Source organism: Myotis daubentonii, chromosome 13 (genome assembly GCF_963259705.1).
Source record: "Myotis daubentonii chromosome 13, mMyoDau2.1, whole genome shotgun sequence".
NCBI classification, from domain to species: Eukaryota; Metazoa; Chordata; class Mammalia; order Chiroptera; family Vespertilionidae; genus Myotis; species Myotis daubentonii.
In genome coordinates this window covers 48,585,825-48,605,929 of record NC_081852.1, presented here as the reverse complement: position 1 = coordinate 48,605,929, position 20,105 = coordinate 48,585,825, and the positions used below count along the sequence as shown (strand labels likewise).

Below are 20,105 nucleotides of genomic sequence, written 5' to 3'. Positions count from 1 at the left end.
GAGAAGTAGAAACTGAAACTCAGGTACACAATGGGAGGATTTCCATCACTAGTGAAGTTTTAGGTTTGCAACAGTATTAAAATAAAACTCTTCGAATGTGTGACACACTTAGCTGATGCCAGTTATTTACTCGCCTCTTAATCTGAGGTCATTTAATTAGAAAGATGCTTTTCTCAGTAGGGCACCAGGGAAGATGGAGAACCCGGAAATTAGGACAGGGGCCCAGAAGGGGGAAGCGAGAGCACCAAACATAAGGCTTGCCCATGTCACTGGCCCAGGATCAGCTCTGGGACAGCTTTTACACAGTCAACACCATTCCTCTTAAATCTTCATGTAAACCACAAGCTGAAATCTGAATAAATAGCCTTTACAACAGCGTGCCGATCAGAAAGGTGACCATTAGAGCACTGAAGAGTCACGGGTTCAATTCCTCGTCAAGGGAACGTGCCAGGGCCAGGCGCATGCGGGAGACAACCAATTGATATGTCTCTCTCACATTGATGTTTCTCTCTTTCTCTTTCTCCCTCTCTCCCTCCCTCCCTTCCACTGTCTCTAAAAATCAATAGGAAAAAATATCTTTGGGTGAGGATTAAGCACAAATAAATACAATTAAGAAAAATAAAAAATTTAAAAAAGAAAGAACTGTGACAATCAGAAAGAATGTGCGGTGTTCCCTCCACCCACACCATCAAGGAACGGCTTACCTTTTGGGTGAGGTCACTGGCTTCATTGATGTACCGATCTCTGTCCTTTTCCAGTTGAAAGATGATCTTTCTCTGCTTCTGAGCCTCGTCTTTGTAGTTCTGGATTTCCTCCTCCAAGTTCCTCTTGGCTTGTTCATGGAGCTTCACCAGGTCTACCTGTTTCTGGGTCGCGTGGATTGCCTTGAGCATATTCTAAAAATAAGGACAACAGAGCATCCCTATTACTCAAAGTGTTTGGATATCTGGGGTTAGCTGCATTGTTTTAGAGATGAGTGAAGACAATCATATTCTCTAGAGCTTATTAAGAGCTCTAGAGCAGCAGTTCTCAACCTGTGGGTGGCGACCTATTTGGGGGTTGAACGACCCTTTCACAGGGGTCGCCTAAGACCATCGGAAAACACATATATAATTACATTATTGTTTTTGTGATTAATCATTATGCTTTAATTATGTTCAATTTGTAACAATGAAATTGGGGGTCACCACAACATGAGGAACTGTATTAAAGGGTCGCGGCATTAGGAAGGTTGAGAACCATTCCTCTAGAGAATATCACTGTATATAAAATATAAATGGACTAAATATTACATGTGTTAAAAGTACATTTAAAAATTAAATCGAATAATATTGTTTGCATGTACAAATTTACAGAATAAAGGAACAGTTTCCAGGATTATGCAAAAAAAAAAAAAAAAAGATTCAATGATTTTCCTAAGGAGTGCTATGCATGTAATAATATCTAATCTATTACTTCCTGAGATTCCCTAACTAGTCTACTTTAAGCCAAAGGGTAATCTATTTTATTAACACTTGTTCAATCCTGGGAAACTAAAGGAAATCATGACAAGTCAGAATGAACAAATACAGGCTGTGTCTACTTTGATGAGATGAAGTTGTCTTGGCCAAAAGCCATCGGGCTGTTGTTAGGAAGCAGCCTCCCCACTCTGCACCTGGCCAATCACTTTTCCTCCCCGAAGGAAATCCTTGAGCAGGAAAGCTTATCCTATAACCTTGAAAATAGTTAATGTCCTGAGAGTGACTGTCAATGGGAGGAATCCTTTGGAAGGGGCAAGAGGAGGAAAAGGGTAGGGGTGCAGGGTCTCACCTGGAATGAAGGCTCTCCAGGCCTCAAACTCCCCCAAGCCCTCCCTTAGCTTTGGACCATATTGAGCTCAAAGACTAGGAGAAGGAAGGGCGGAAAACCCAAAACCCCAACCCTACACCAATCCTGAAAAGATGGAGGCAAGGTTAGAGACTTTTTATATCACCATCCCTTAAAATCACCCAAGTTAAAATTTTATTAGCAGTCATCTCTGCTTTCTAGATTAGCAAAAGACACAGATCGTAGATATTAAACTCAGATATTTTGAATGACTTGGGCAGTCTGGGATGCCAAATAACACACCATCAATAAAAACAGAATCCACAAAACACTCTGAAATCCCCTGCTAGTTTACATAATAATGCTCCAAAATTCCTTTGTGCTCACAGGTGATAATGCAGTTTCAATTCACAGCCAGTAAACACTGGACTGCAGATAGCTGCTTAGAGGAAAATTGAGCACTATTATTTATTCTAATCTACTTTTGTTTGCCTCTGAACATCGTGTTATAGGCAGATATTATGGCTAAAGAAAAGGCATTTATTTACCAGTGTTACCGCAACAGCTCACCTTATTTAACATGTCCCTTTCTCTCAGAAGCTCATCCATTGCTTTCTTATCAAGTTCTGCTAGTTTCTTTGAAGCCTCCACCTCTAAATCACCAGGGAGAAAAATAATGATAAATATGGAGTCAACCTAAAAAGAAATCTGCCCAGACGGCCAATGTGGTTCAGTGGTTGAGCATCAATCCATGAACCAAGACGTTCGATTCCCAGTCGAGGCACATGCCCAGGTTGTGTGAAAGAGGCAGCTGGTCAATGTTTCTCTCTCAACCATGTTTCTATCTCTCTCTCCCTCTCCCTTCCTCTCTCTCTAAAAAGCAATAAAAACATATTTTGAAATAAAAAGAATCTGCCCACATACAAAACTTGCTTTACATATTTATCTATAGCTATAAAACGACTGTTTATTAACTGTGACACACTCTTCATTATGGAACTGGAGAGCATTATGCTAAGTGAAATAAGCCAGTCAATAAAGGAAAAATACCACATGATCTCACTCATTCATGGACAATAGAGACCATTATAAACTTTTGAACAATAATAGATACAGAGGCAGAGCTGCCTCAAACAGATTGTCAAACTGCAGCGGGAAGGCCGGGGAGGGTTGGGGGGCAGGAGGTAGGGGGGTAAGAGATCAACTAAAGGACTTGTATGCATGCATATAAGCATAACCAATGGACATAAGACACTGGGTGATAGGGGAGGCTAGGGGACTGTCTAGGGCGGGGGGATAAAATGGATACATATGTAATACCCTTTGTAATACTTTAAGCAATAAAAAAAAAAATTAAAAAAAAATAACTGAGGAAGATCTTCCTGTCTCACTAGACCAGCGGTTCTCAACCTGTGGGTCGCGACCCTTTGGGGAGTCGCCTAAGCCCACTGGAAAACACATATATAATTACATATTGTTTTTGTGATTAATCACTATGCTTTAATTATGTTCAATCTGTAACAATGAAATTGGGGGTCACCACAACATGAGAAACTGTTTTAAAGGGCCGCGGCATTAGGAAGGTTGAGAACCACTGCACTAGACAGGTGGAAACTGAGGCATAGAGAGATTAAGCCACATGCCAAGGATCTGCAGCTAGGAGGTAACAGGGCTGAGATTGGGAGCACAGATTCACTGACTCGAAAAGTCCTTGCTCTTTTTAAATCCTTCTTATTATACAAGTAATTAGAAACACAGAGAGAAACTAGAAATAAAAACAAGTAAAAAGAAAAGAATTCAAATCAACCGCAATCTGTTTAGGATTTTGATGTCTGCAGATTTTTTTCCTGTGCAAATTATATGTGTGTATCATTATACATATGTATATGCATGCCAAAGTAATCATGATACACATATTGTTTTGTAACTTGCTTCTACAATTAACAAACAAAATAAATGTCTCTCTATATTATAAATGTGCATCAACATTAGAAGTTTTAATTGCTGCATATTTCTCTATATGAAAATGTGTTATTTATTGAGCCAATTCCCCTTCTTAACATTTAAATTGCTTCCACTTTATTTACTTATTTATAATTTTTAGCAACGATCCTGTAAGTTATTTTTCATTGGTTACTCTAGAAGCAGAAGTCCTGAAACAAAAGGAATTTTTTTAAAAGGCATTTTTCTCCTCCTGCCAAATTTCTACCCCCAAAATTAATAGCAATTTAATTCCTCACACAAACCACCACTAGTTATCATTCTCTTTGATCTTTGACAATGTGATGGATTATTAAAACCAGTATGCCTGTGTTTAATTTATATTTCTTTGTCTGGTAGTGAAGTTGACTACTTTTTCATGTTTAATGATCACTTATTTGTATTTGTTTTTCAAATTGTCCATACTTTAACCTTTGCCAGTTTTTCTCATAAATTGTTTATCCTTTTTGTGGATTTTTAAGAACTCTTTATGTATAATAAGGATACTAACTCTGACTGACAATATTTTGGTCATTTGCCTTCATATATAGTCTTTAGTACATTAAAAAATAGCTATTATTTCACTAAACTTCTCAATCTTGGCTTTATAGTTTCTGCATTTGGTGTCAACTTTTTCCCCAAAAAAGTAACTTATTATCATACTACCATTTTTTAATAACCAGCCCATATTGTACAGTTGTATGAAACAACATCTTTATCTTAAATGAAAATTTTGGATCTTCCTGTGGCCTTTCCAATCTTTTCCATTGATCTGTTAGACATCTTCACTATACCATCTAATTACTGGAGCTATATAATACACTTAAATACCTGGGAAGGCAAATGCTCCCTTATCACTCTTCTCCAGAATTGCTAGGCTATTGTTACATGTTTATTCTTCTGGAGAACACTAGAATCCATTTTCAAGTCCCAGCAATATAATTCACTGGAATTTTTATGGATCATATTAAGTATATAGATTAATTTAGACAGATTTTTATCATTATTACATTAAGTTTTCTCATCCAGGAACTTGGTATACCTCTCCATTTTTCAAGTCTTCCTTTACACCTCTCAATAGAATTCTGTAGCACTTTTTATATATAGGTCTTGCAGATATCTTGGTAACTTCATTCATAGATATTTTACTACTTTACTTGTTATTGTGGGAGGGGGTTTTTCCATCATATTTTCTAACTGACTCTTTGTATGAAAGAAAGCTATAGATATCTATATATTTATTTTATAACCTGCCACCCTATTGAACTCCCATTAGTTCTGGCAGTTCTTCAGTTCATTTCTTGGGTTTTGTTACAGAAAAATAAATAAATAAATAAATGGAGGATTCATCCTCCTAACCATCATGCCTAATGCCACTCTTTGATCAGGCAGATTAAAGGAAGAGGCCCCTAAGAAGAAATAATGGTTAACGATATCTATAAACTAATAAGAAGAGAGAGTGTGAAGACCTCTATAAACATGATTTCAGTATGAAGAGTTGGGTTCAACACTGAATATGTAATTTCTTTTCAAAGCTTAGAACTATTGCAAGCAAAAGCACAGGAATTTAAATAGAGGAGTGTTTTTTAAAGTCACTAAGCCCGTTACAAAACAAGCTCTCGGGATCCATTCTCCTTCCCATCTGTCACATTAGATCGTTAAACTGTGCTAGACAGTACGCATGCTGAGGGCAGGGACCTCCATGCACCCAATGCCTGGCATAGTACCTGCACATAGTAGGCCTCCAATTTATCGAATGAAAGAATAAGTGCATGGAGAAACTGTCAAGGTAAAAGATTTTTTTCCTGATGTCTTAGAAGGAAAAATAGCTGCACTTCTCAAAGGTTCACATGACATATGTTTCCAATAAAATCTTACCTGGAGATTCAGATTTTACCTAGATGTATGTTTTTTGGTGATTTACGACTCACAGCAGCCCGCTGGGAGTGAATACAGTGTTCCTGCCTCACATATTCTGGTATAGTTGGAATTCAGACCCAATCCTCTGCCTCCAAGTCCAGGGCTTTTTCAGACACCCCAAATTTGACTAGTTTCCCCTATTTTCAATTATATTCTTTTTCTTTTTAAAAAAATATATTTCATTGATTTTTTACAGAGAAGAAGGGAGAGGGATAGAGAATTAGAAACATCAATGAGAGAAATTGATCAGCTGCCTCCTGCAGGCCCCCCACGGGGGATGTGCCTGCAACCAAGGTACATGCCCTTGACTGGAATCGAACCCGGGACCCTTCAGTCCGCAGGTTTGGCTCTATCCACTGAGCCAAACCGGTTCAGCTCAATTATATTCTTTTCAGGATGGGATCATAGTCTGTCCTATTACTATATACATAGTAATATATCTGTATAATAATAGATGACATTGAGTAAGCACTTACTATGTGCTAGGCCAGTGGTCGGCAAACTGCAGCTGGCGAGCCACATGCAGCTCTTTGACCCCTTGAGTGTGGCTCTTCCACAAAATACCACATGTGGGCACGCACATACAGTGCAATTGAAACTTCGTGGCACATGCGCAGAAGTGGGTATTTTGTGGAAGAGCCACACTCCAGGGGCCAAAGAGCCGCATGTGGCTCGCGAGCCACAGTTTGCCGACCACAGTGCTAGGCACTTGGCCCCACATGTTTTATGTGTATTAGTTTATTTCATCCCCCAAGACCTAAATATGGTGGAAGTGGGATCTGAACCCAGGCAGACGTGACTCCAGAGTTTGTATCCACAGTGATTTTTCTGTACTAGATGGCCTTCCCTGGCACTTAAATTTTGCCTCCACAGGCCAATGAGAGAGCTGGTAGAACAAGTGTTTACCAGATGACAAAGTACTAACAGAGAAAAGGAATTAGAAGCCATTTACTTTCGTCCCACTAAGCCTTGGTACAGTATTGCCTCAAATACTGCTGACGGGGGACATTCATTTTCCTTTATCCCTATCTTTGGTGAGAAAACGGACTAATGCTAAAGGTCATGTAGAACCCAAACCTAACAGTATAGATGTCACTTACTCCATGACAAGTACTGAGCAATACTTTGGGCTGGATTTACAGTGTGCCAAGATAGTCTGTTGAAGAATTTTTAAGGAATTCCTAATGATGTCCCCTCCATATTGTCCACCCACCAGTTTGAAAGTTGTTTTGCTGATTTCATTTGCATGGTTTGTGGTTTGTACATACAGAACCCCGAGCTGCCAAATGACATTAATCACCAATGAAATGTCTATAAATGCATTTTATAAAGGCACAAAATAATCCTTGGTTTACCTCTCTCTAATCCCAAGATCTGACTTTTTAGAGTTTCCTTGTGCTGTTCTACTTCCGCCTTTTGGTCTTCAATCTGGTGTAATTTCTTATGGATTTGCTCCCTGATTTTGTTGAGCTTCCCGATGTCAGTGCGCATCTGATGAACTTCTTCCTCTTTGGCCTGTAATTAGTGAGAGAGAATTAACCAGGGGGACAGTTGGTAAATAAAGGGTGACTGGATGATGGCAAACTCAGAACCAGAAAGAGGAAATTCTTCCTATGTCAGTGTGAAGTTACTCTATTGGACTAAATCAAAACACACACTGTTTGGTTTTGAGGGAAATTGAAAAACTCTATTCTCTGAATAAAATATGTGGCTGTATAAGCTAAAAATAATAAACAGACAGATTAAACCTGATGTCCCAAGGCAACACTGAATGCTGAGCTGTGTGTATCATAAATGTGTGGATTTTGTGTACAGACGCTATATTCAATTAGCAGTTTTCACAGACTCACAAAGTGATCGCTTTCAGAAGGTTATTAACATGCCATAAAGTATTCAAACACGTTTGTACCCACATGGCCACAGCAGTACAATTACATCCACGAGAGGAGGGGGCCTCCGTCCTCAGAGGATGGTAGCCAATGGGTGTATATTCAGACAGGTAGACAGGGCAACATTAAAAGGTAAATCTACATAATGCCTAAAGGTACCAGAACAATAAAGTCTAGCAAAGGAAAACACCAAATTTTTGTCTATGGGCTTCAAGTTTTTTTTGTTTTGTTTTGTTTTTTTTTGGCTTCAAGTTTTATGAATTTTTTTTTTTTACATTCAAATTAAATTCACTTTTCAAAATTTTGTCATTTTTAGAAATTACTGGGAAAGCAACCAGTGACACTTCTACAAATAAACTTGGGAATTATCCCCAGGTCTTGCCACTGAAGAGACTGAACTTAGCTGGGCATGTTATCCTCAGATTATTGGGAGAAGTTGAATGCCCTCGGTTCAGGATCACTTAACAAAAATCTATCATCTTTCAAGGTGCCCCAGTCGTGTTATCAAAAGAGAGAATTAATGGCATAAGTACTTTTACTTTAAGTTCACCTTAGGGGCTAATATATTATTTTGCCTTAAGTAGTTGTTTCATTTCTGCTTTAACTTACAACATTCTCATAGGGAATGCTTTCGAGTCAAACCAGTCTAGACTGTTTTAAATGTTCCTCAGCCTCGGGTCCTACAGGGTCCAAATTAACGGACCTAAATCCCTTTTCAACTGCAATAATAAGGTGTTCTAATTCAATAATTATGCATCCAGACCCGATAGTCAGATTTCAGAAAAATCCTGGAGACCTCTAAGACTGCATACAAAACAAGATACAAGATGTGCAATGTGTGTGTGTGTGTGTGTGTGTGTCTGTTCATATATTTCTGTTAGATTCTCAGAAGGGCCTGTGATACAGAAACTGTATAATTCATTACTTGAATCTAAGTATTACTTTTGATCGGTCACTCATAATATTTATAACCAATATTCTAACATAATAGGGTTTACAGAGTTTTCAGAATTTTGTTCTATTAAGCATGTAGGCATAACATATGTACCCAGCATAAAGTTGTTGTCCAAACTTAACTTGCAAGCAGAAGAAGGGGAGGAAGAACAGGAGGCCTGTCTTAAAGTTTGCATTGGACAGAGTGAATATCATGCTTCTACAATCCTAGATGTAAATACCTAATAAAACCAGTCCATCCCCCACCCTGCTCATTCTATCTTCTCCGTACAAGTAATAAAATGCAATCTGACTACTTTGCTATTCGCTCGTGTAAATGGTTTCTAGCTCTCAGCAACCGGTGACTTGCTAGGCTCAGTTACAAAGATGAACATCTGAGCTCGCTTTGGAAAGCATTTGCATAATCATATGATCAATAATCAGGTTTGCAATTTTATAAGTAAGAATGGGACTTATCGCACTGTCTGCTTCCAGGCACAAAGCAATCACGGCAGGCTTGCACCTGTCTGATGCATCAAGGCTAATTCAGGTTATGGAACCGAGAGCTCCGACCGCACAGCAAACCTATAGGGAACGAAGGAGGGAGTGCTAGGCAACTGATGTGTCACTTGATGGTTACTTTGAGCTCCAATGCCTTCTGCTGGTTTTCCTGGGATAGCTGCTCGCAAACCAAAGCGTGTTGTTCGTTCTCTTGCTGAAGTTTAGCATTTCTCATCTGAAACTGCTCCAGTTCCTTTGCAGCTCTCTCGTTCAATATCTGAAAGAGGTAGAATGAGCTGGTTAATTTTTTTTTATCTGATTACAATATCTGTGTCTCCACACAGGAAGCCCCACTACTTTTGTCTTTGTAGAAATGGTTCTTTCTCCCTGTGAAAGCTCTAACCCACTCAAAAATGATGAATGTTACTGGTAAATGGATGAGGAAAATGACACCTTAGAATGAATAACACAGAGAGGACCTTTTTTTTCTGAGAGCCTTGGGAAGTCTTGTTCACAGGTGGTGGATAAATATTTTAATACCATTCGGCAGGCTTCACATACACAACAATTGCTATAGTCATTGCAAATGAGCTAGGGATTCGACTGAGTTTTATCTGCTGTGAGGCTCCGAAGCTACCTCTTCAGAAGCAAATCCTGCATTAACATGCCTACTACCTTTTCTGGAACAGAACCACTCACTAACACTAACACAATTCCCCTTTAATCCAACTTAAGTCAAAACCGTGGAACAGCAGTGGGATGGTTTCTAACAGCCTGACCTCAGTGTCAGCTGGCTTTTCCTCTTACACTCCTTGACGGCAGGTTTTATAAAAAGAGAGGGTTAGATTTTAGGGTGCCATTTCTGTTGGGAGAAAATTGGGGAGATGGAAGGATATCAAATCGCCTGAAGGACAAAAAGAGAAAGACACGTATTTAGCTGACCTTAAACAGCATGAGGGTTAGAGGCACCCTCCCCACACAATTGAAAACCCTCCCCACACAATTTGACTCCCCAAAAGCTTAACTGCAGTTGTCCCTCAGTATCCTCTAGGGATTGGTTTCAGGACCCCCTAGAATACCAACATCATGGATGCTCAAGTCCCTCATATAAAATGGCACCAAGCAATGCATACAGTTAGCATTCCCCAACTGAGGATTCCCAACTGCAGTTTCCTAACTGCGGATCAGAAACAGTATTTCTGATCCATGGTTTGTTGAATCTGCGTATGGGAAACCCGGAGGTAAGGAGGGCCAACTGTATATTTATTGAAAAACATCTGCATCTAAATGGACCTGGGCAGTTCAAACCCGTGTAGTTCAAGGGTCAGTAAAGCTTTCATGTAAGCAAGAGTTAAACATGAAAAGAATCCATCCAATTTCCCATCAACAGGGACTAAATAAGACGTAGCTGGCTATGCTAAAAATAAAACTGTTTTACAGGAGTCCTGGATATTGCTAAACAAAGCACTATAGTTTTATCATGATGTCCAAAATTCTCTCGGATTTCATGCTCAAAGAAGTCTCATATTTTACTTGAGGATACTATATATTGTTTATTATCTATTTTATTTCTGGCTCTATATAAAATAAATAAAGCAACTGACAAAGAAATGTGTTCTAATATCTATTTTTTAAATAGAAAAATGCTATATGGCTTGACAATTCTTTGGAAACTTCCTCAGAGAAAATATTTTCCAGAAATGACTTTTTTTCAATTACATGAACTGCTTCTTTAAGAAATGAGAAATGACAGACTAGAATTATTACTAAGTTACCTTAAACCACTATTACAGGGGAAATGTTACCAAAAAATAGTACCTTATTTAAAGTGTGTAAAGACTGAGTATGGTTCCCTAAACTTGAACCTTTAAAATAAACCTGTTAAAAATAAACCATCTTATATTTGCACAATGGAATACTATAAAGCTATGAGAGTGAATGCTCTATGAGCTCTGTCCAATAGGACTTTCTGCCCTGATGTAAATATTCTCTATCTGTGCTATCCAGTACGGTATCTACTAGTCACATGTGGATCTTGAGCACCTGAAATGGTGCTAGTGAAACCCCAGGAACTGAATTTTTTATTGTATTTAATTTTAAAACAAATTTAAATAGCAACATGTTGCTAATGGCTACCATATTGGAGAACACAAGTCTATAACTATGTGGCAATGACGTGAATGAGTCTCACAGACAAATATGGAGAAAAGGAAGATAGACATAAAAAAAAAAAGTACATCCTGTAGATTTCATTTCATAGTACAAAAAGGCAAATTCTGATCTCTGCTTAGAATTCGGAATAGAGGTGATCTCTGGGGGGAGAACATGACTAGGAGGGGGCATAAGGGAGATACCTGGAGTACTGTTTCTTGGGCTGAGTGCAGGTGACCAAGTGGAGAAAATTGATCAAGCTGTATACTTGTGACTTATACACTTTTCTATGGTTATTATACATTAAGAAAATGTATGTGTGGTTCAGAAAATGGCCAGTGTGGTTCAGTTGGTTGAGTGTTGTTCTATACACTGAAAAGTCGCCAGTTAATTCCTGGTCAGGGCACATACTCAGGTTATGGGTTTGATCCCGGGTCAGGGTGGGAACAGGAAGCAGCCAATCAATATTTTTCTCTCACATCTATGTGTATGTTTTTTTTCTCTCTCTCTCTGCACCCTCCCTTCCTCTCTCTCTAAAAAATAAATTAAAATATATTTTTTTAAATTAAAAGTTAAAAAGAAATTAACCTGTTGGAGCTGGGGGGAAAAAAATGGAGGGCACATATCTACCTATAAGAGCTATTCGAAGGGCTCAGTGTCTTATTACCAGCAACTACAGAGAAGGGAATTTGCTGCTTTCCAAAGAAAATACAAAAGGCCCCAACAGACCATGAACCAAGGTGCTGGTCTTGTTTTTGCGAGGACCCCCATGCAGCCCGCACCCCACACACCTTCTGCTCCTTCAGCTGCTGCTCCAGCCTCTGCAGCTCCTCCTTGCTCTTCTGCACATACTGCTGCAGGGCCTTGATCTCCGTCTGCCTGGTGTCCATGTCCGTCTGAATCTGCTTGAGCTCTTTCTCCAGTTTTTCCTTCTTCCGAGTCTCCCTCAAAGCTTCATTCTGACGTTGCTGGATTTCTTGTTGGAACTACAGGCACAGAAAGGACAGGGGGGAAAGACATGAAGCCCTCCCCAGGACAGGTCTCAACCAGCCAAACTTCTCCCTCTCCCAGGGCCGTCACTTTGTAGTAGCATTTCCCCTGTCGGTCAGTCACCTTTGAGCCCTAATGTAAAACCATCTCAAGAATATTCTGCTTTGCCGAAACCGGTTTGGCTCAGTGGATAGAGCATCAGCCTGCGGACTGAAGGGTCCCGGGTGCGATTCCAGCCAAGGGCATGTACCTGGGTTGCAGGCACTTCCCCAGTGGGGGATATGCAGGAGGCAGCTGATCGATGTTTCTTTCTCATCGATGTTTCTAACTATCTCTCTCCCTTCCTCTCTGTAAAAAATCAATAAAATATATTTTAAAAAATAAAATAAAATAAAATACCCAGCATAAAAGCCGTAAAAATTCAAGGCTTTAAAACTCAGAACACGAAGTTACTTAGATTAAAAGTCTTAAAAAAGAAAAAGAATATTCTGCTTTGCCCGGCCAGCATGGCTTGGTGGTTGAGCGTCAACCTATGAACCAGGAGGTCACGGTTCAATTCCTGGTCAGGGCACATGCCCAGGTTGCAGGCTCGATCCCCCAGCAGGGAGCATGCAGGAGCAGCCAATCAATGATTTTTCTCTCATCATTGATGTTTCTATCTCTCTCTCCCTCTCCCTTCCTCTCTGAAATCAATAAAAACATGTTTAGCCCTAACCGGTTTGGCTCAGTGGATAGAGCGTCGGCCTGAGGACTCAGGGGTCCCGGGTTCGATTTTGGCCAGGGGCATGTGCCTCAGTTGCGGGCGCATACCCAGTGGGGAGTGTGCAGGAGGCAGCTGATTGATGTTTCTCTCTCGTCGATGTTTCTGGCTCTCTATTCCTCTCCCTTCCTCTCTGTAAAAAAAATCAATAAAATATATTTGAAAAATAAATAAATAAAAACATGCTAAAAATAAAGAAGTGGGGTGGGTAGGGGCTGGGAGCTTAGAAGAAGGGGGGAAATATGGGGAAATGGGAAATATATGTAATACTATCAACAATAAAAAACATATTTTAAAAAAAATCTGTTTTGTTTTTCAGAGCCTTCCCACTAAATATCCACCCTGATGGTGGACACAAATCCACAAAGAAGGTATAAAATCCGATTAAATATGGAAGCCCAGAATCTAGAAAAGTTAAACATGGAAGGAACTCATCCAATTCTCCATCAATGGGAACTAAATTAAATATAGCCAACTACCCCAAATGTGAAATCATTTTGTACATGAGTACTGGATATTGCTAAAGAAAGCACTAGAGCTTTATCATGGTGTCTGAATTCTATGAAAGGCCTTTCTCTTATCTCATGATCAAAAGTCTCCTGTTTTTCTCCTAGAGTTGGGATTTGTGTGTTATCTATTTGACTTCTGGCTTAATGTAAAAGTGTTCAGAAGGGTTCAGCCAGATGGCTTCCTTTCAATGGAAAAGGATCAAGGGAACTACTTTCAGCATCTCCAGATGCAGGGCACCCTGACCTCCACCAGGGACAGTTTCTTGGGCCAGACAGAACTGTAAGCAGTGCCCTGCCTTAGCGGCTTCTCAGACAATGCTGAGAAGAGTGGCTCCAGTAGAACCGCTCCTGCAAGAACAAACCAAAGAAACAAGCAGAACAGTGGATGCCACCGTTGGACAGCAGGGCGGGGGTGGACGGGGAGGGGAGGGAGGCTGGGGAAGGACAAAACCTCCTTCTGGAAGGAAAGGGTCCTTCATCAAGCCCTACTTGGCAGAGCTGACCTGAATGATGGCGTGCTCTGCCTCCTCTCGGCTTCGCTCCGCACTCTGCTGCTGGTCAGTGGTCTGAGCTAAGGACTCCCGTAACTTCACCACTTCTGACAAGAGCTGGTCTCGCTCCTTTGTCACTTCTTCTTTGAACTTCAGTAAATCTCGGATACTGAAAGAGAAGAACACAGGAGTCAGACTAAACAGCCATCTGCTCATGAGGCCTCCTTATCATCCTCTGAGCTCATTTTCATGGGAAAGACTCTAGAGCAGTGGTTCTCAACCTTGGCTGCACATTAGAATCACCTGGGAATCTTTTTTAAATCCCGATTTCTGGGCCTCATCCTCCGGAAATTCTGTTTCTTTGTTATGGGGTGGGGCCACAACATTAGTAACAAGGAAACAGAATTTCCAGAGGATGAGGCCCAGAAATCGGGATTTTAAAAAGACTCCCAGGTGATTCTAATGTGCAGCCAAGGTTGAGAACCACTGCTCTAGATCAAGGATGAACACTATTCAGGTGTGAAAGAGAAAGATCTTCACGCCCTGACATGGGAGTTGTTTGTGGGTTTTTAACTGAAAAAGTGCCAATAATACCATGCATAATGTAATCCCTTTTCTTTCTTTCTTTTTTTTTTTTAAACATTCTAAATAGGATTTTAGTTCTTTTTTTTTTTTTAATAATTTTATTGATTTTTTTTACAGAGAGGAAGGGAGAGGGATAGAGAGTTAGAAACATTGATGAGAGAGAAGCATCGATCAGCTGCCTCCTGCACACCCCCTACTGTGGATGTGCCTGCAACCAAGGTACATGCCCTTGACCGGAATCGAACCTGGGACCCCTCAGTCCCCAGGCCGACGCTCTATCCAGTGAGCCAAACCGGCTAGGGCTCCCTTTTCTTATATTTAAGAAATTACAGTGTCCAGGGAAGGCAGGGGAGATTGGGTAGGTGGGAAGAGATTAATCATATAACTTATATTCATATATGCATAACCCATGGACACAGACAATAGTGTGAAGGCCTAGGATGGGAGATGGGGCAGGCTAGAAGGGGTCAGTGGGGAAAAAAGAGGGCCATCTATAATACTTCCAACAATAAAGATAAATTTTAAAATTTTTAAATAAAAATTAAATTAAAAAATAAGAAAAAAGAACTGATGAATAAGTACTCAATATGATAGAGATTAAAATTTTTATGATTAAATTTATTAGAAAGAATGAAAAAAATTTAAAAAGTGTGTGTGTGTGTGTGTGTGTGTGTTTTATAGGGATTTAGACACCAACTAGTAGCTTATCTCTGAAAAGTGGAATTTAGGGTGGAAGACTTGGGGGGATGAAGTAAAGATCATCCATATCTCTGTATTATTTTGATTTTGTTACAATAAGACTATAATTGCTATTGTCAACTCTTGTAATTAACCCTAAGGAGTTACGAATTTAGGAAACTACTGATTTAATATATTCCTTGGAGGTCTATGATTATAGCTATAAAGTCTAAAGTTAAGCAAAAACAAGCAAACAACACACATTGCCATTTTTCTATCCACTAGCCACAGAGTATAGTTTCTCCCAAAGAAATGCAACACATATCAAATGTTTCCAACAACAAAATTTGAAAAATCATTCATAATGCCAGTATTTAGAGAGTATGTGATACTATTTGTTTATTTGAATTGTAAACCAGTTACTTCCACATTTCAAAAATCATTACATATAATTTGTCATGACTTTCTGCAGAATTAGCATTTCAAAAGTAGAAAAACTATGTCAGATATGACTTGTGCAACAGAATTAGACTAAAGCAAAGCAGCCACTTTAGAGCTGAGAAAGCAGAGGCCCTTGCAGCTGACAGTCATCAAAGGACTATTCCAAACACAATAATTTGATGATGTGTTTTTTTTTAACAACAGCTTTGATATAACATAAAACCACATTGAAACTCTTCTCCAGAAACAAAACCTCAAATCCTAAGTTTACTATGAAGGGAGAAACTACACCTGAGGGCACTACTGAAGACAAAATCTGGGCCAGTTTCTTCAATGTCCCTCCTCAATCATGTGCCACTTCTCATTAAAATGCCTCCTAACTGAATTAGAGCCCTCACATTGCTCTTCAGTAGCTGCTCTGATTATGCTTGACTTCTCTAATTAAAAAATATTAAATAGTTTATATGATTAAATATTAAATATTAAGTATGATGGATACCATATCTTCTGTTTTTCTAGTCCCTCCCCCAATACCTACATTAGAACTATTATCTATCAACATTGGATAAATGCATCTAGAAAGCATAAGAAATCTAGATTGCAGTTAGATTTGGTTAAAGATACCTAAGAAAATGCATGTTCATTCCTGACTAATGCAAGGTTTTGCATGGCCTGCACAGTGCTAAGACTCCTGAAGGGAAGGGAAAGATGTCTTAGATCAAGGGGTTCACAGCCTAATGGGTACAGAAGCACATCAACAACTAATTTCAATTCAATGTGATCAGTGCCAGACTTGAGGTAGATGAAGATCCTATGGAAACAGTGACTCTTCTGCTTGGTCATTGAGTCTGGGGGTGGGAGGGGAATTGGTACAGAGAAGCTCATGGCCAGGAAGTTAAGATAGTGTTTGAGATGGGTCTTGAAGGATGCAGAGTTGTGTACTACATGGAGAAGGGAAGAAAAAGCATTCCTGGCATAGAAAACAACATGTTCAAAGGTATAGAGGCAAGTAACGACGGTGTTGCTGGACATGAGTCGAGGCAGCCTAACCGGGGCACATCTATGAAGAGCCCAGAAAAACATGTTCAAGATTTTGGACTTTATCCTTTAGGAATGGATAGATTTTCAAAGGTGTTTATGCCGGAGATGGAAGCATGTGGGCACATGTTTCAGCATCATAAACCTGGTATGTGGCAGATGGTAAAGAAGAGATGTCTCCTTGAAGGCAGGGAAACCAGCTAGGAGTCTACTGCCAAGTCCAGCAGGGCAAGGGAGGTCCAAACCAAGGCAGGAGCACTGGAGATAGGGGGGAGGGAAAGAATGAATCAACAAGACAAAGTTTTAAGGGAAGAAGGAGTGGCAAGGGTGAAGAGCAACTCTGTTTTCTGGCCAAGAACCTGAGAAGCTGGAAGGATGGTGATGCCACTAATTGGGGGAATGTGTGTGTGTGGGGGGGCCAGTTTACATGGGAGCAGCTGGAAATTAGAGCCAAAAAGCAGCCAGTTCCATTCCACACACGTTTGAAAGAAATAAACCTAAAATCTTTATTCATTTTGAAACTGTAGTACTGATTCTTATAGACCCAGAAGTTTAATATAACCATAAATTAGGAGTTTTGTATAGGGAGAAAGGGAGTATTAAAAAGAAAAAATAGCAATAGACAGAAAACAATCTCTAGGAAACCAGAAAGAAAGAGAGAGAGAGAGAGAGAGAGAGGAGAGAGAGAGAGAGAGAGAGAGAGAGAGAGAGAGAGAGAAAGAGACTTATATCATGTTCAAAGTGACACTGGCAAACCCCAGGCTGTCTGTTGAAGGAGTCCTCTACAAAAGCAAATCCAACATAAATCAGAAGGCTATGACCTACTTGCTATCCTGGTCCATTGTCAGTCCAGACCCTTGCTCGACTAGTTTGGTTAAGTTCACGATCTCCTCTTTCAGGGCAAGAATCGTCTCCTTCGCCTTCTGCTCTTTATCGTAGGCTGCGTCCACCATCTTCCAGGCCTTTTCAATTTCCTAGATGGGCCACAGGACATTAGTGAGAAAAATCAAACTAGGTTCCAGATGCAAGGTGAACTGGGTAAACAGAATAATAAAACCACTACAATCCAGTAGTCATTTATGGGGAAAGAAGATTATATAGTATACACTGTGCTTTAAATTTGCATTTAAATTTAAGTTACTGAGTTATTCAACATGAGCTAATCCATGCTGAACACCGGTTTTTAAGGGGGTATTGGAAAAGGGTATTTTTTTCTTGTGTTGGTGAGTGTGGATACAAAACTCACATACTGCAAGGGTGGCTATAATAGGAGGATGTTTCTAATAAAAATGTTAAGATACGAAAGCTTATAGGCTTTCCAGATTTTTTTTAAGTAAGCTTTATCACATAAGGATGATCTTGGATCTAAGCCCTAAATTTGAAGCTCTTGATAGATTCTGAATTAAAAAAATATATGTTGTCCTTAGGTCCCAAGTGAACTCCTAATGGCCATGTGAGCTTTAGAACAAGTCATAGCAAAGTGGTCTTAGCTGTGATCTAATTGTACACACAGTCTTGGTAATTCCCATTTCCAGGAACTCAAGCCCAGGCCTTTTCATCAAATGCTTATAGAGAAAGAACAAAACCCACAGCAGGGAATGGGAACAATGACTCATGTAGCTTTGGCTTCCTTACTATTATGAAATGCATGGTTGAATATTAACATAAATACTTAAAAGTGAATTACAGCCTTCAAATAAATAAAAAAGCACAGTAAACATTGCAATAGTCTTGATTTTTACCCTACCCTAGGGTTACAATTCAGTGATTTAAAACTAAGTGTCAGTTTATTGAGACATTTTTTCTATAGCAACCATATGTACTATTTTTAGCAAAACAAATGAAGAATATTCAAATGAAAACATGATTATATATGAAAATTTGTCCAAATCAACTTCACTAATTAGATTTTAAGCAATTCATGACTTCCATTTCCAGTTTTTAAATTTACAATAAAAAGTATGTGTGTTTTCATTATAAAATGAATTGGAGCCTTCTTTATGTTGATTTTTCAGGAAAGAGAAGGAAATGACAATAGGGAGAAAATAACACTTCAAAAAAAGTTGTTTCTAAGAAAACATGTCATATTTTGCACTAGTCTTGGAAATTTATTTGAAGTGGCTGACATTTAATTGCATGACATCAAAGGAATTTCTTAAAAGTCTGTGAATTTTTTCTCATCACTAGGGTTTTAATTATAAATTAAGATGTCTTAACCTCTTATCACCCTGAAATCAACATGGAACATTTATGTTTTACCTTCAAAATAATGCAACATGCTTCAGGATAGAAAAGAAAGTGTAAGACTAAGCCAGACCAAATCCCTGTTCTCCCATTATGAGGAACTGGGAGGATCAAGGCAGAAGCAAAGAGATGCTACGAAAAAATACAAATATTACTATTTGGGTATTTTCAAGCTAATATTTCCTAAAACAGTAAGAAACAAAAAAAAGTAGGAATATGAAAATATCTTTAACAAACTATCATCATGAGATATTTACTTACTACTCATCTTGTATCAAACAAGACATAGACATGCTAAGAATCCTAATATTGCTCTTACTTATCTCTAACTAGAGGCCCGGTGCACAAAATTCATTTACTGGGGGAGGAGGAGCGTCCCTCAGCCCAGCCTGCACCCTCTTGCAGTCTGGGACTGCTCACTCCTTACTGCTCGCCTGCTCACTGCTCCTTACTGCTCAGCTTGCTGCTCCTTAGCGCTGCCGTGGAGGTGGGAGAGGCTCCTGCCGCCACCGCTGTGCTCGCCAGCCATGAGCCTGGCTTCTGGCTGAGCGACGCTCCCCCTGTGGTAGTGCACTAACCAGGGGGCAGCTCCTGCATTGCACGTCTGCCCCCCAGTGGTCAGTGCACATCATATCAACTGGTCATTCCACCATAATGGTCACTTAGGCTTTTATTATATAGACTAGGGGCCCGGTGCACGAAATTCGTGCACTGGGTGTGGGGCGGGGGGGAGTGTCCCTCAGCCCAGCCTGTCCCCTCTCACATACTGGAAACCCTCAGGCGTTGACCCCCATCACCCTCCAATCGCAGGATCGGCCCCTTACCCAGGCCTGACGCTTCTGACAGAGGCGTCAGGCCTGGGCAGGGGACCCTCATTTCCCCCCATCACTGGTTCTGCCCCCAGCCCAGGCCTGATGCCTCTGGCCTAGGCGTCCGGCCCGGGCAGCGGGGACCCGCAGTGGCAGCGGGGGGCGCCGCGATCACACGGGCTCCGCCCCTGCCCCTGCAGGATGCCTCTGGCTGAGGCGTTCGGCCCGGGCAGTGGGGACCCACAGCTGTAGCGGCCCCACGATCGTGGGCTCCGCTTTAGGCCCAGGCAAGGGGCCCCTAGCTCCTGGGACTGCCAGCTTCGACTGTGCCCAGCTCCCATCGCTGGCTCCACCCCTACTTCCTGCTATTACTGGCCAGG

The 20,105-nt window shown here is 40.3% G+C and overlaps 1 protein-coding gene across 1 annotated transcript in view; it reads right to left on the bottom strand.

Moving 5' to 3' along the window:
• Nucleotides 1-20,105, bottom strand: part of CFAP58 (cilia and flagella associated protein 58) — a 103,652-nt gene that overhangs the window by 62,758 nt on the left and 20,789 nt on the right. The window contains exons 5-11 of the mRNA XM_059661982.1: nt 17,498-17,646; nt 13,943-14,099; nt 11,972-12,166; nt 9,169-9,306; nt 7,062-7,221; nt 2,377-2,459; nt 705-896 (exon numbers count right to left, since the gene is read on the bottom strand). Coding sequence (XP_059517965.1) covers nt 705-896; nt 2,377-2,459; nt 7,062-7,221; nt 9,169-9,306; nt 11,972-12,166; nt 13,943-14,099; nt 17,498-17,646 — 1,074 coding nt within the window. The remainder of the gene's footprint in view (nt 1-704; nt 897-2,376; nt 2,460-7,061; nt 7,222-9,168; nt 9,307-11,971; nt 12,167-13,942; nt 14,100-17,497; nt 17,647-20,105) is intronic.